Source organism: Chlamydotis macqueenii, chromosome 1 (genome assembly GCF_036417535.1).
Source record: "Chlamydotis macqueenii isolate bChlMac1 chromosome 1, bChlMac1.mat, whole genome shotgun sequence".
NCBI classification, from domain to species: Eukaryota; Metazoa; Chordata; class Aves; order Otidiformes; family Otididae; genus Chlamydotis; species Chlamydotis macqueenii.
The window spans coordinates 13,622,271-13,637,521 of record NC_141556.1 but is presented as its reverse complement, the minus strand read 5'-3'; the positions used below and the strand labels follow the sequence as shown (position 1 = coordinate 13,637,521).

The window sequence follows — 15,251 nt, the reverse complement described above, 5'->3', positions numbered from 1 at the left end:
GGAAGTTTCTCACTAGCAACTGCATTTTCTGTGATGTGTGACATCTTTGTGGATATTTATAACACACCTACTCTTTCCTTTTGCCTCAGTTCCATGTTAAAATTTTGTTTTCTGAGGTTGGGAGGAACTGTGGATGCCTTCTGACCTGTTCTGCTCTGCCAGTATAAAGACAAGGGTGGATAAGGCAGAAATGCAGCCCTGTGGGAGGTGGTAAGACTCAGAAGAATCAGGTTGAAAAGTTTAGACGTTCACTTTGGAAAAAACCTGCCTATGTACAACTGGTCTTTCAGGACTGCCAAGTACTAGTCAGCAACCTTCCTTTAAATCTGGACACCTTTCAATTATCCCTGATGATAATTCACTATACATTTTAGTCTAACACAATATAGGCATCCATACTTTTTATTGTTTGGCGTGTTACTAATATATTTAGCTCTGTTTTGATTTTCCTGTAGTTTGCAAGACGAAAAAAGACTTCTGGAGAATGAATATGAAAGAATTCCAAAACAAAAGGTAAGTATGAAACATGAGAAAAGCCATGGTTTATGTTCTGTCACCTAACATAAAAACATCAATGAAAATGTTTTCACAGTGTGTAGCTCTAGAGTTTTTTTTTAAATCCGGAATACATAGAAAAATCAAGAGGTAGATTTTATAGGTGAGGCTATCTTATATGTGGATTTTCTTAACTTTAGTCCAGAAAACTTTTTGCTATATTCAGCAAATAGATTCTGCATGTAAAGATAGCTACAGGTTTTTGGTTCTAGTATGTGAGTATGGAAAATACATATGTAACCATAAATCCAGATGGATCTGTGTAGTGTTTTTGGAAATAAAATTCGGCTGCTTGTTGATAAAAGAAGCATACAGCTAGTAAAAAATTGTGTTTCATACCTGTTGTAAAAAAATGTTATAATCATTCAGTGTTAATGATTCTGTAATATCACAAGCCTACAAAATGTAAAAGGGAAAATAAAGGTTATCTGATCTTTTACTTCATTTTTAAAGGAAGCAGATAAGAAAATTAAACAGTTGAAAGAAAATTGTGATGAGCTCTCTGAAGAAGTGATACAAAGGAAAGCAGAAATTAATGCAATAAAGGAAGATGTTTCATCCAAGCAAAACCTGATGTTAATAGACAAGAAAGAAGTGGAAAATCTTCTGGAGAAGCAGGCTGATTTAAAAGTAATGCAAAATTAATTGTGTGTATGTGTATCTCTGTGTGTGCATGTGTGTGTCTATGAGTACATTAATTTGTCCAAGGAAATGGAGAATCATCTGGGTGTTACTTGTCATTCCAAATTAATTAGATGTCATTCCATTATATATTACATCATTTTTCAATAAGTGTGAAACATGCTGCTGTGCCATATCCATTATTACGCTTTTAGAAAAAAATAATCATAATGGTTTTTATTTAAAAAGTGGTTTCTCTAATGACATGTTTGCTATTTTATATTATTGTAGGCTGCTCTAACATATGCTTAGATCCAAGTTAATTTAGATTTATGCTGAGAATTAAAAAACATACACAGGTCTTTGCCATTTTCCTTTCTGTGGTATAGATAACATAATCAGGTGTATTAATAATATTAAAGCATAATTTTTATCTTGCAGACCTAGTGAATTGGTAAATATTATAATATTTAGTTTTTAAACTAGCAGTTCATGTAATTAAAAAATATGCTTCTTGCCCAGTTTCACAGCAGTTCTAGGTAAATATTACTACTATGAAATCTCACCAGATTCTGAGGCTGTCAATCTAAACTTTCTGTTTTGTCACTAGATTGAGCTAGCTAAGATCCTTGGTGTTCCAGCACAACTTGGAAAACAAGCTGCGAAGATGAATCAGAAAAAAATGTATGCTTTTAATAAATAATTATATATGTATATATATTATATATGTATGACTTGATCCATTTGTTGGAGATGGCTGACTATAGTTGTTGATTAAAATTAGGATGAACATTTAATAGAGTATCTATAATCCACTTAAAATCCATGAACTATACTGAAAAATACAGTATATGCAGTGAAATATTTTAAATTTAAGTACATCAAAGGAAAATCTAGAACAAAGTTTGAACAAAAATTGCTTAATCATCTTACTGTGCTGCGTTACTATGTCAGATCTACTTAGTAGATTTTTAATGGAAAATAATGTTACCATGTAATCTAGCGACTAGGCTTTTTTACAGTTTCTAGTCCTCAGTGACTGTATATTAGCTTACTTATATTTGCCTCATGGAACTAGCAGCTTTCACAGCTAAGAGTCTGGCCTGAGCTAAGGAGTCATTCTTCCTTGATACTTCTGTGCCAGTTTTTTAGTCAGAGGTGCTTTGCTGTAAGCTTCTGATGTGAATTATGGTCTCTAATATTTCAACATGGAAAATGGAAGCCAGTAGCCAGCCTTTTATTTCTCTCTTTGATGTAGTTGCGTTTTTTCTCCTCTGAAGAATGACGTGCTCCTTTCTGGAGCTTCTGGCCTTGGGAATAATATTTAGAAGTGTCACATCAATGTACCTAGTAGTTTTGACAGAAATCAGTTTGCTAGAAGTCTCTTTAATACTGTCATGGTGCTAAGCTCCTTGTTTGTCCCATGACCATCTTCAATTTTATTGTTGAACTGTATTGGCATTTGAAGATTTTAACTGTATGTCGTCTGCTTTCAAACGTCTAGTATAGGTAGTTGTGGTGTTGAAATGGTTTTGTGTGTCCATGGAAACTGGCAACTTACACTTTATCATTTAAATATGCCTGTGGAAATGTGAACCCCTACTGTTTTGTTAAAATATGTCCACAGTGATGCAGAGAAGAAGAAAGAAGCCCTTAATGACCAAATAAAAGAGTTGAGTGGTACCCTGAAAGCTGTTGAAAAAAGGACTGAAGAGATTTTGCAAGAAAGAGAAGACGTAATGAAAGAATTGAATAGGAAACAAATTTTGCTGGAAAGAGAAGAAAAAGAACGCATTGCTTTGACAAAATTACTAGAAATCAGCAGAGAGAAGGGATCAACGGCCCTTTCAGACAGGTTAGAGTAGTAGACATAAGCTATGTAGTATGCATGAACAATTTTCGGTTCTCAAAGACTATTTCTTCTTTTGCACAATTGCTTATGTTTTCAAGTTTTATGCCATAACCAGTGCAGACTAGATATTATCAGGCTTGTTTTTGACCTCAGAAGTGTTTATATAAACTACTAGGATCTAGGATCTGGCTTGAAAAATAACATCAAAAAACATAAGCTTTTGATAAAATCCTGGGAGACTGCAACTGAATTTTGCTCTGAAAGGGAAATCTTTTCGAGGGTTTCTCTCTCCAGTGAAAATATTTTTTTCCTCTGTAACCCACACAAAGTAAATTGAACAAGAAAAAAATATGTCAGTATTTTCATTTTCAAATGAGGATCATAGATTTCTGTACTCATGTACTCCTGAATTTCAGTGGGGACTGGTTACTCATCTCTTTAATGTTCCCTTGAATTATGAGCTTATATATACTTGGTAAAGTAAAATAAACTGTTAGGTTGATTGCAAGCTTCAAATGATTCCTTCTTTGCAGAGGAAGATGTATAGGTGTTATCATGGCCATACACTTAGCAACAATGCTTTTGCCTTCAAAGTTTTATGTCAAAGGATAGTAGCACTTTAAATTGAAATATTTGAGTGAAATGAACATTCCCTCATACTAAAAAAAAAAGTGTTTTATTTTTCTTATAAGTAGCAGTTTCTCTGGAATTTTTAGCATATTTAGAACAGGCTGTGAGACCTCATTGACATCATTAGGAATATTATAATTGATTAAAGTTATTAAAATGCTACCTTTTTTGGTAATTCATGTCAGTAGTTAATGATGCAGTACTCAAAACCCATTAAAATGATCATAGCTGTTTTCATACATGTCTTGGTCAAGTTACTTGTGTTATTCTGTGTCTATCTATATAGAAGAGCTCTGGAAGATAATTTAAATAAATGTGTCTTGGAGAAAAAAAAGCAACATGATATTCTCATTCACAAGCAGACTCAGAAAGACATAGAACTGAGAAATTTAAAAAAGATGGAGTTACAACTGAATGTGATTTATGATTCCTTGAAACAAAATAAGTCACAGCATAAAAGACTCAAAATGGAGGTCTGTATAAATCCATTGATCATAAGAATTTTAAATTTTCTTGTAAGAAATCTGTCTATGAAATCTTTTGGCTAGTCCTAAAAGGTGGAAGGGGAGAAGACTGTTTTAAGTCTTACGCACATAGAAGTGTCAAGAGTGTTGCTACAACTAACAAAGGAACCTCTAGGTGCTCTGGCTGCGATACAAACACTGCATCAAGATATATTTGGACTATTCTTAAGAAATGGATTTTAGGTGAGAGCATCATATCAAAGAGAACTGGGAGATTTTATTGGCACTCTGGTGTCGTCTCTTCCTTTAAGCACTGTGGAATATGAGTGAAATAATATAGTGACTTGTCCATTGGCATCAAATAGGTTTGTATCAGAAAAATACAGTCAAGTACTCCCTGGCTCCCAAATGATGCAAAGATGTATTTTTAAAAAAATTTTAAAGTTGTTTGTATGTTACTGTAAATAATTTATAATGTATTTAACATTATTCCAGGGGATAGGAAACTAGCACTATATTGCACTAAGCAATATAGTGCACTATAGCACTATACAGCACTAAGTTCGGTATTAAATAATATGAAATAATTTCCCATATTCTCTTTGTTTCTACTCAGATTTCACCTTCCTCATTTCCTTCTTGCATTAGCATTTCACCCATTCCTCTTCCCATACTGATTTACTCTTTTCTTCTACTATGCTGATTTTAAAGGGCAGTATCATTCAATTTGTCTATTCAAAGCATTTCCTTTCTTTTCTCCTTCCAATTCTTTCTTAAAACTGTACTTTGTCTGTAACTTTTTCACAGTCTCTTCCTCTTATCACTGGTTTTTGCATTCTCTCTTTCTTAAACTTTTCTCTTATACTAGCTCCTTGCTTACTATAAATTGTAAGAGTCTTATAAAATTAATCTTACTTAGTCAGGTGAACATTTTTTCAAAGAACTTGATGTTTCCTACCTTGAGAGAGTGTCCTTGAAAATTTTCTAAGCAATTCAGGGCAGAAAAAAAGTCTTATTTACATCACAGTAAAGCTTTTTAAAATAACTATATGATATCAAAACTAATACATAATACTTAGCTTTGCTATTAAAAAAACCTCTAAACATTATTCAATAATAATATTTAATATTATTAAATAATACATTTTTTTTCTGTCTCCCCTGAGATTCCCCCTGAATTCACATGTGTATTAATTACCTAGTAATATAAGCCCACCTGGCAGGATGGAAGAAAGCTCTGTAACTACATAAAAAAGTTTCTAGATTGAATTTCCTGAAATATTGATTAAAGGGCTGACTCATATTCCAGACTTTGATCTTAAAGCTCACACTGCACGTCTGTTCAGTATCAGCTAAGAGAATCTAGGAAATAGTACTTGTTCCTGTGTTCCTATTGAAGAAATATTCCTGGAGGAAGAACCACAATTGCTCAAAAACATGTAATGCTCAAATCAAATGCCATAACTCACCTACAGCTGTGGTTAGACTTCACAGACCTGGGTGAGATCCAAACCCAACCCAGCCCAACCCCTTCACACTCTGAAAGGGCAAGGCCTGTAATGAAACCCTTAAAGCTGAAGTTGCATTGCAAAGGATTCCCTCAGTGCTAACGCAAGGTTATCCTATAGGCTTGTTAGTGTCTTGCCAGTAGCATCATTGTGAGAAATGGGGGAAAGGGAATGCCAGTAGAGATAGCAGTGGAATTCTAAGCAGTATTTTACTTCAGAAGTTGCAGAATGCTACCCTAACACAAACAGGCCATGGCAATATAGCTGTTTTACCCCATCCTCCCACGCTCTGTGTTTTCTACAATTCCTTTCTCGGCTCTTTTAGAAAAACAAATGTGAAATCGCCGCTCCTCTGCAGTATGGTCAGTTCAAAAGCAGCACTGGGGTACAAAACACTATAGTGGCAAGCTTGATTCTGCTTGGCTTTTGCTATCTCTTTTAATTTGGAAGACTTGGAAGCATACCTAGGAAAAGTTAAAATATTTTAAGTAGTTAAGTTCCTTTAGCTACTTAAAAAGCAGATTTACATTTATTCATTGTGATGCCAAGTGAAAAATTCACAAGAATTAATTGCTAGTATTAAAATGTGATTGCAGAAGCAGCAGTACATCAGTGTGCTTCCCCTAATTTCTCTCACTTTAGATCATGCGCTAAGTGCAGAATGACTGGTTTGTAGAATAAGGAAACTATAGGAACACTTCCTTCAAATGTGTTTTTCTTCTTAGTAAGTTGTGAAAGGTCAGCTATTGCTAAACGCCGACATTCTGTGTGAAAGAGAACTGGCCGCTCCGGCCATCTCCAGCCCAGAGCAGAACTGCAGTTCCTCTCCATGCATGCCTTCTCTTCGGTCAGGCCAACACAGAGGCAGCCAAAAGTGCCTAAGTTTAGTCATGCCTTATGCGAACAAAAGTCCTTAATGGATTAAAGATGTTTATATGAGCTTTCTACTTTTAGACTCAAGAACTTGATGGCATCTTTAGAATCTCATCTCAGAAATGTAGAAATGCCTGCTTACAGCCTTTTACACAGCAGAAGTGATAACTAATATATGCTCCACAGAAAGGTTGTGTTTGCTCCTTCCACACCAGCGAAAGCAACGTGCTTAGAATAGGTTTTATTGACCTTTTACCAAACCTAAGTCAAACCAAATCTGTTTCAGAGCTGACAGCTGAAACCAAAGTAACTCCAAAGGTTGACCTTTACTGTGCCTCTTGTTTCTCTTTCCCTTAATGCAAGTAAACAACATCTAATTTTATAATATTATCACAGAAGTGAAAACCATAAGTGCAAAACATCTTGTTATCTATATTGAGGTATAGTGTTTTGAACTGTAGCATCTGGCTGAGATCTGAGAAGGGTATCACAATGTTGGGTTATTACCTTTGAAGAGCTTCCAGATATGTCATTCAGTGTCATCTTTTCCCCACCTGTATGAATTATAGATTTGCAATTATGGACAAGCAACATATGCCTGCATAGTTTGCCTGCTGTATTTATTTCTTACTTCCTTATAACCGTAAAGAATTTTTAAGTGAAGTTAGTCGCTGTGAGACCAGTACAACCTTCTGCCTTATGAGATATATCATGCAAGTCGTTGTAGTGGGATTGTTCGGATATGTTTTAATCAGAAAGTAATTTCTAATGTGTCTTCCTTCACACACTTTATTTTAAAATCTGACTGAATAAACAAATTTTCCCATAATGTGCAATAAAAAAATAATACGTAAGTGTTTGTGTTGTTAGTTTTGACTTTCTAGAACCTAAGGAAGAAAAAATCTTACTTCAATTACTAAAAGCAAAAACTATTATATCAAATCTACACAGATGTGAAATACTGACACTATTAAAATCAGTGGTAAAACTATTTTTTCCTTCAGTAAGGTCAGAATTTCACTCAGAAAATCTTCTGTGAATTTAGAAGGTGACATATTTACACGGTCGCTTGTAGTGATTATTTTTTTAAATGACGGTTTAGTTTTTTAAAAACATAACCCTTATAAATTCATTACTTAAACTGGGCTTTGTGAAGTTTAGTGTTTACAATAAAATTCTTAAAAGAAAAATTTGAGAAACTTGGTTATGTAGCTCTTGTAACAAGGTTGAAAATTCATTTCTTAATGTGTGTGACTACTTTAAATAGGTTATCTGCAGTTTACATTTTTTGCATCTTTTTTGTATCACTCAGTGTGCTTGGTTTATTTTTGTAGGCAGAAGACATCCCTAAGAGTAGTGGTGCATTGTTAGAGAGACGACGAGAACTGCAGAAGGAAGTTGAAATGACCAAGAGAAGTTTAGCTGAACAGGTGCTGAGTTCTGCTTTCTCATGCTTTTTCACTATAACAGTCAGGTTTCAATCATGAGAATAAAGGGACTGTTTGAAGAAAAAATGATGGGAGTTTCTAGTTGCATCTTTCTAGTGAGAAAACATGCTGTAGTAGTTGTTCAATCTTAACTACTTGTTTGTAATATATAAAAAACATCTTTCAGTGTTACTGGTCACATAGTAGAAGGCAGAAAGTGAATCTAATTTCTAAGATAAATCTTGGAATATCATTAACTACAGTACAGCTGGAAATACGATGGATATAAATTTGCTTTGGATATGGCACAATGTCTTGTTGAAACAAGGACAACTCAGCATTTGTACATTATAATTTTTCATCTTCACAGTTTTGTCATTTGTGGATGTCTGTCTATACTTGGCAGAGCCACATAGTGTGGAAATGCTGATGTCTTGATTATGAAAGTATTAATACTTGCCGTCATATAAAAGAATTTATAAGAAGCAATATATTTCAGACATACCTTCTTCCTAAGACCATACCTCCTTATCTTCTTACCCTTATATCCATTTTCTTTTTGTACTGTCTTTGAATTTGTTGGCATTATCAGGTGGGATTCAGCTTGTGTTTTAGTACCTATGCATTCGGTGTCTACATGTCACTATTTATGTGTGGGCTATGTATCTAATATGCCATGAGAGTCAATAACAATCCAGTCATGTAGTCAGTGGAGCCTAGGAAGCCATCCATACACCTCCTTCTAAAGAGGTTAGCCTGCATCGGGTAGAGCAAATAGCTCTTTAGAGTTCAATGGCTGTACTGACTGAATCTCCAGCATCTCTAGGCATCTAGATACTCTGCTCTGTTTTAAATGTCTAAATTTGGTCTCGTAATGTGAGAATTTGGTGTCTTCTGTTATGTAGTACAGACATGTCAAGACCTAACAGTAAACTTCTTTAAAAATTATATGGCCGTAAAGAACCATTCTGCCAAGTAGGCAATAGTTGAAAGACATGCTAGATTGAGGAAAAGAAATGCTTCTAGGTGATAAAATATTTTTACATATTATTATAGAGATCGTGCATGGTGTTTCAGCTGGTATTTTAAAGAAATATATATATTTTTAAATCTGTGTAGTCTGTATATATGTGTACTTTGCAGATAAATCCAAAGTATCTCCAGCTTTGGGTTTGCCAACACTGATACATTGATGCATAAGGAATTGAATTTAATTTTCTTTAGGAAATGATGTCAGATATGGATGCCCACATGTTAAAAGAATGTATTGCTGAAGAAGGCCGGCTTTTCAAAGAGCAGGAAAAATGCAGAAATGAGTTATCGAGACTGGCACATCTGACTTGGCTCAAAGTTGAAGAGAGGGAACAGAAATTTAGGGATGTTCAGAAAGCCCAGGTAAAAAAATTATCTCATATAATTACGAAACACTTCCAAAGTCAAAGTTGGTATATGGAGAAATTAAATTACTAGTGAGGAGAGCCTTATGAATTATCATTTTGCACTTTACTTTGAAGTTTCATCACAGCACAGGAAACTCACAATACTGTGTTGTTTTATTGGCAATTTATGGTGCAGTGCAATAGTATAGTAAAGTATCATGTCACAGTTGAAACAAGATATTTGAAAGGACATTTTATTTCAAGCCTGTGGGATACAGAGACAGAAAAGCAGATAGCCTCAAATGAGATTCTTGGAAGTAAAACCATTTGTTTTATTTTATGAACATATCATTCCAAGGAGAGGCAGCCATTTTTATTTTCCTGACACATTTCCAGGTGTAAATTGTTACATTAATGTGAAGAAAGATGGAAAGAAAACTTTTCCATTGGTCACAGAATCTTGGACTATTCATTGAGTTTGCTTCCTGCAGTTTGCAGGCATTATAATATCATATGTGTCCTGTGATGTTGCACAATTGACACTAACCGGTGGGTTCGTACATAGGAACAAACTATTTAGGCTTCCACAGTGTATGTCTGTATTCAAATAAATTATATAAGCTACCCTTCTAGCATTTTGGGAATCTTTGACTGCCTATAAAAACAGAGTAAGCAAACATGCCAGGCTTTGCACCTTCAATAAAAACCAGTCCATAAGCAGATCAAAAAAATAAACAGTACAAAGTAATGTACAGACACACACATGCTCGGAGTTGCAACCCAACATCCTTTGGCTTTTTTAATGGCAGTCTCCTCCTCCTGATCCCAGTGGGAGGTGAGAGAAGGCCTGTCCCTTGAAGGTTAATGACACAGGCCGTTAAAAACTGTATGCAACTGAAATCAAGAGGCACAGAGCTGTAACAAAATGTAACTGTGCTGTTCTACTCAAGCATCAGTGATTGTTTAAAAGCCAGAAAAGAGTGAAAAAGACATTTTATTTGAAAAAGTACAATTTCAGTAGTGCATATGCCAAATAGTTATATAGTGATGGAACCAAGAAGCTGATTAATTGAAACAGTAAAACCCCAGCTACAAGGGACAAAGCATTTTAAGATGCAGCATTAAATTATCTACATTAATAACAGTCATTGTAAGCTTAATACATGTGGAAAGACTATGTTCTTTAATGTTGTTACAGTAAAAGCATTTCATTACAATTAGAATAAGTTCTTAGAGTAATCTCTCCTTGCTGTCTTTTTCTCATCTAAGAGGAATAGCTGTTCTGAGTCACTTCTTTTAAGATATTTCTTTGATGTATCTAAAGTGCTCACTGAATTCTATTTAAATTTCAGATACAACTCCAAAATATTATTAAAGAAATAAAAAGAAAGGATCTTGAAATAAAAGAGTATAAAAAGAGGAAAAGAGAAATCCAAAAAGAGTAAGAAAATAATAATAACAATACCTTAGCTAAAAAAAACTTTTAAAGCAATTTTTATCCAAGTAATGTATGCATAAAATTATAATAATTATTTCTTTCACACTTGTCATTTCTTCAGACTCCAAGGATTTGCTGAAGTCTGTGATGTTATCCAAAATGAAAGGAATAAATGTGTAAATTTGGTGCATACTGCTCAGCAGAAAGCAAATGAAATTAAAAAACGGGTAAAATTGCTAGGAAATGAAATAGAAAATTTAAGAAATACTGTTATAACCAAGGAAAGGTGAGTTTTAAGTAAGCTATAGATCACAATTATAGAAATGTAAGATTAGAAAGAAACTTAAGAGATAATGTAGTCCAACTTCGGCTATGCCTATATCATCCTTGACAGTTATTATCCTGATTTTTAAAAACCTGATTCAAAGACATTTAGCAATGTCTTTGCAGTGACATTTAACCTTATATGATCTATTCCAATTTCATGTCACCCCAGCACTTCACAATTAGCTTGAGCATCACTGTGTGGCACACAGCATTTTTGAAGTTTGTCTGGCTACTCTCTCCCTTTCCTGTCATAAATTGTCATTGCATTTCCTTTGTATCACAGTTCTTGAGCCTCTAGTTATCTGCATTATCGCCATTTCATTCAACGTGAACACCACTGTTGTACTCACACTTGCTTATCCTTAGACAGAAGTTCAATACTTATGTGACTCCATGATAGACTGGTGCAATGAGTCACTAGCTAGAAATGTAGCTGTCTAATTATTAAATTAGAACAAACTGGGTTTCTTGGTTCAAACTCAAACTGAAGTTTATTGGATAATGTTTATTTCAGATCAAACAAAACATGGTTTCCATTTCCAGGTGATCCCAGTGAAAATGAAAGGTTACAGTCACAGCAAAGGATGAGGCAGACAGTGGGCACATGTGACTATTTTTTCATAGACCATTATAGTGGAGACGTCTTTTTGCCGTCTTTTTGTCATCCATAGTCATACCTATGGAAAATATTTTTAATCCCAGTAATAGACTTAAGTATCATAATATCACTGACCTAACTGCAACCTACACAGTTTTGAGGACAGAGTATCAGTCCAAATAAGAGAAAGGTTTTTCAGAAAATGTTTAATAACACATTGATTTTCTGCAACACTGTCGTGCTTTCAGTCTGAAACTTGCTTTACAGAAGTTTAATTCAATCCAGTAATCCCCTGTGGAACTGAAAAGTGTTACACACACAGGGGAAATGAACCAGAAGGCAGCTCATGCTTTGTACAGAGTAATTCAGCAATGCAATGGTGGAGCCCATGAGAGGAGGCAGGGTATTGCACCTACAGTTCTGTATTTTAACAGCAAACTGTGCTTCTCCTTTCACTACCTCTTTTCTATCTTGACCTGAATGTCTCCCCAGTGTAGACAAAGTAGTGATACTGGATCAAGAAGTGATCCTTACCGCAGATCAAATGCGGTAGCTCTGAGTTCCACGTCGTAAGCAAATGAACGATGTGTGTAGTAACAAGAATCTGGCTTTTAAGTGAGGGGCCATCATCTGGTGGCCAGCAAGGTTGCTGGAAATAATGAGTTCTGGACCCATTTTTATGGATCTATAATGTGATCTTGTCACTAACCTTTTGTTGTGATTTTTTTTTTTCTTGTCAGTCAAACAGGGAAACTGATAATTTTCTTTCCTGTGTGCATGTTGTGATATGTTGTTTTATAAACAATAAACTTAGAGACCTTGGAGCTGCAACACAAAAATTATTTAAATATCTCTCCTTAAATAGAAGGGCAAGATTTTTACACATTAAGAATTTGGATCACAGTTTATGCTTCTGTTCTTGAACTTTATTTCTTACAGCCCCTTGGGCTACCCAGTGGAGAAGAAAAGAGCTGTAGCGCGGTGCTCCATTTATAGCATTTTCCTTGGGCCATAATCCAGTTCTCTTCAAGCTGAAAGAGCTTGCAGAGAGAAGCTGTTCTCAGAGAGTCTTTCTACTTCTTGTAATGCTTCTGGGAATCAGAGTGACATTGGAGATTCTTTGTGTATTTGAGGAATCAGTTTAAGCTCTGCTTTTAATTGTTGACATCCCTTTCAAATTGAAAGGCCTAAAACCTTTCCTACTTTTCTGTTATGTTGAAGAAAATTGCAGAAACAACGTCTGAAGAATAGACATAATGTAGCAATTATAAACAGTCTCACAAATGATTATTGCAAAGTTGTACAACTCACGCATGAGATGAAAGAAAAGAAAAACCAACAGTGTCTGGATCTTGAGAAGCTTACCAATACGGTCACACACATTGAAGAAGAAATTGTGCGGCTACACAAAAAATATGAAAGGGCTATTCAGCAACATAATGAGAGGTATACATGTAAATTTTATGTAAATGTGTTTAATTTTTACATTCATGAATCAACAAAGTTTTTCAACTTATGAGCATTCCCAATTAGGAATACTAAAAGACGACTGCAATACAATGTTTTGCTAAATATTCTCTCTCGGTGCAATGTCAATGCTGCTTTGCATTACACAAATGTTGTTTCTCCATTGATGAAGATGTTAATTCTTCAAAACTATTGCTAAAAATACTGGTGGCTTGGCTGCTGAATATCTTGAGAGCTTATAGCCTCCTGCTCTGTTTGTGCTTTGTGCACAGATAAAGTATAAAAATGCAGAAGATGTAAAGTTCTCTGATCATGTTAATCCATTTTTAAATGAATGCTGTGGAAGGCCAAAAGAGCTGTTAAAATTATATGAATGACTACAGTAACCTTTGCAATTGTTTGTTCTCCGATTTTCACATTTTGTTACCTATTTAAAATGTTGTCATGGTATTAAAATAATATTTGTGAAACCTTTGTACATTTTCCCAGATTATTACTATTTTTCAAGGTTGCCAGTTATGTTCTTGAATGGAATACACTAAATATGAGTCAAACTTTTTTAAATTTTACCTTTCCATTTTGGGCTTATTGCAGTGGTCTTCTGCTCAGAAATCGAGAAGAAGAACTGTGCTTTTTATACGACAAAATAAACATGCAAGAGATGTTGTGTAGAAATGGAGATATTGAGATGCAAGTTATGGATGAAAAGATCAGATTTCTGAAGCTGAAGGTAGCTGAGAAGAGAAGACAGATTAAATTGCGTTTCAAAGCGCTCCCATTCAAACATGCCCTGGATGCTCATCTGGTGGTACTTCAGATACAGGTTGGTGGCAAAGCAAGCAGGTTTTTTTTTCTGTTTGTATTATTCTGTATTTTAAAACTTAAGCTAATTTCATAGGAGAAAATGTCTGGATGTACAAGGCTTACTAAAACAGAAAGTTCAATAGTACACCTGTCTATCAAAACACTGATGCATGCTTGTAAGTTCAGATATGTGAGTTTCTACGCTTATGTGTAACTGGCTGATGCACTTTGCTATGCACAGGCCAAACGCTCCTGGTATGGAATTTCAGCAAACCCACCCCACAGCCTGAAATGTCAGTATGACTAAGCTGGAGAATGGGAGTCATGGGGAAAAAATGGAACATAGATAAAAATTTGTTGAAACTGTATTGATGGGGGTAGGTGGAGGGGTGGGAGATATACTTAGCTCTTCAAATTTCTAAAATAATAACTCAATTCACACTTGACCCTGAGCCTACTCTGGAAACTCTGCTGCCTACAATGATATAATCCACATATATTTTCTTCCACACAAAAACAGTGTAAGTTTTAGTTCTAGTTACAACATGACATTAAACAACTAACAAACTGCACTGTTCGGGACATTCTTTCCTTGCTTTCTGAAATGGCTCATTTACTTTTGACCTTATCTCCAGATGGGAATTTTTTCCATACATATTCTGTTAGTGCCTGCATAAAACTGTGAATTAGGGTGCCTTTCATTATTGCATCTATGCGAGCTGTGACTCACTTAAAAAGTGCTTGCACTATTCTCTTACTTCTGGTCTTTTCAAGCAATCGTATGCTCTGCTAAAGAATAAAATGTTGTACAATACCTTATGTAAATCGTACCCCAGCGAACTTTACAGTGCCCTTACAGATTTAAATGATGAAGAGAGGGAGTATGAAAAAATGGTGATAGGCTAGAAAAAAAGAGATATTATTAGAATGAGACTGAGAGTCACCAAGACAAACGCAGTAACAAAATGCAAATTATTTTTGTGAGTTGATAGTCAATTGTGAAACTTTCATTTTTCTGTTCTGCATTCCTAAAACTTTCTCCTTTGTGATGATGGTTCATGTGAAGCCTCAAGTCACAGTTAAAGGGAGGCTATTGTTACAGGTACTTTAAATCTTTTTGCAATATCAACATAAAATTAAAAAATAGGAAAGTACAGTGTGTTGTGATATTACTCATGGAGCAGTCTTAATAAATGTTCCCAAATCAGAGATTTTCCAGTGAACAATGGCAAATAACCAGTTATCAGCTTTTAAAATGTAACTAGATACTGTGGCTACCGAATATTACAGGTTTGAACTGGCTGTTAA

At 34.9% G+C, this 15,251-nt stretch overlaps 1 protein-coding gene across 1 annotated transcript in view; it reads left to right on the top strand.

The window, feature by feature from the left end:
- Positions 1-15,251, top strand: part of CCDC146 (coiled-coil domain containing 146) — a 65,779-nt gene that overhangs the window by 41,114 nt on the left and 9,414 nt on the right. The window contains exons 4-14 of the mRNA XM_086739908.1: positions 456-513; positions 1,009-1,185; positions 1,787-1,860; positions 2,804-3,031; positions 3,945-4,131; positions 7,838-7,933; positions 9,155-9,325; positions 10,662-10,750; positions 10,869-11,033; positions 12,894-13,118; positions 13,734-13,962. Of these exons, the coding sequence (XP_086596034.1) occupies positions 456-513; positions 1,009-1,185; positions 1,787-1,860; positions 2,804-3,031; positions 3,945-4,131; positions 7,838-7,933; positions 9,155-9,325; positions 10,662-10,750; positions 10,869-11,033; positions 12,894-13,118; positions 13,734-13,962 (1,699 nt within the window). The remainder of the gene's footprint in view (positions 1-455; positions 514-1,008; positions 1,186-1,786; positions 1,861-2,803; positions 3,032-3,944; positions 4,132-7,837; positions 7,934-9,154; positions 9,326-10,661; positions 10,751-10,868; positions 11,034-12,893; positions 13,119-13,733; positions 13,963-15,251) is intronic.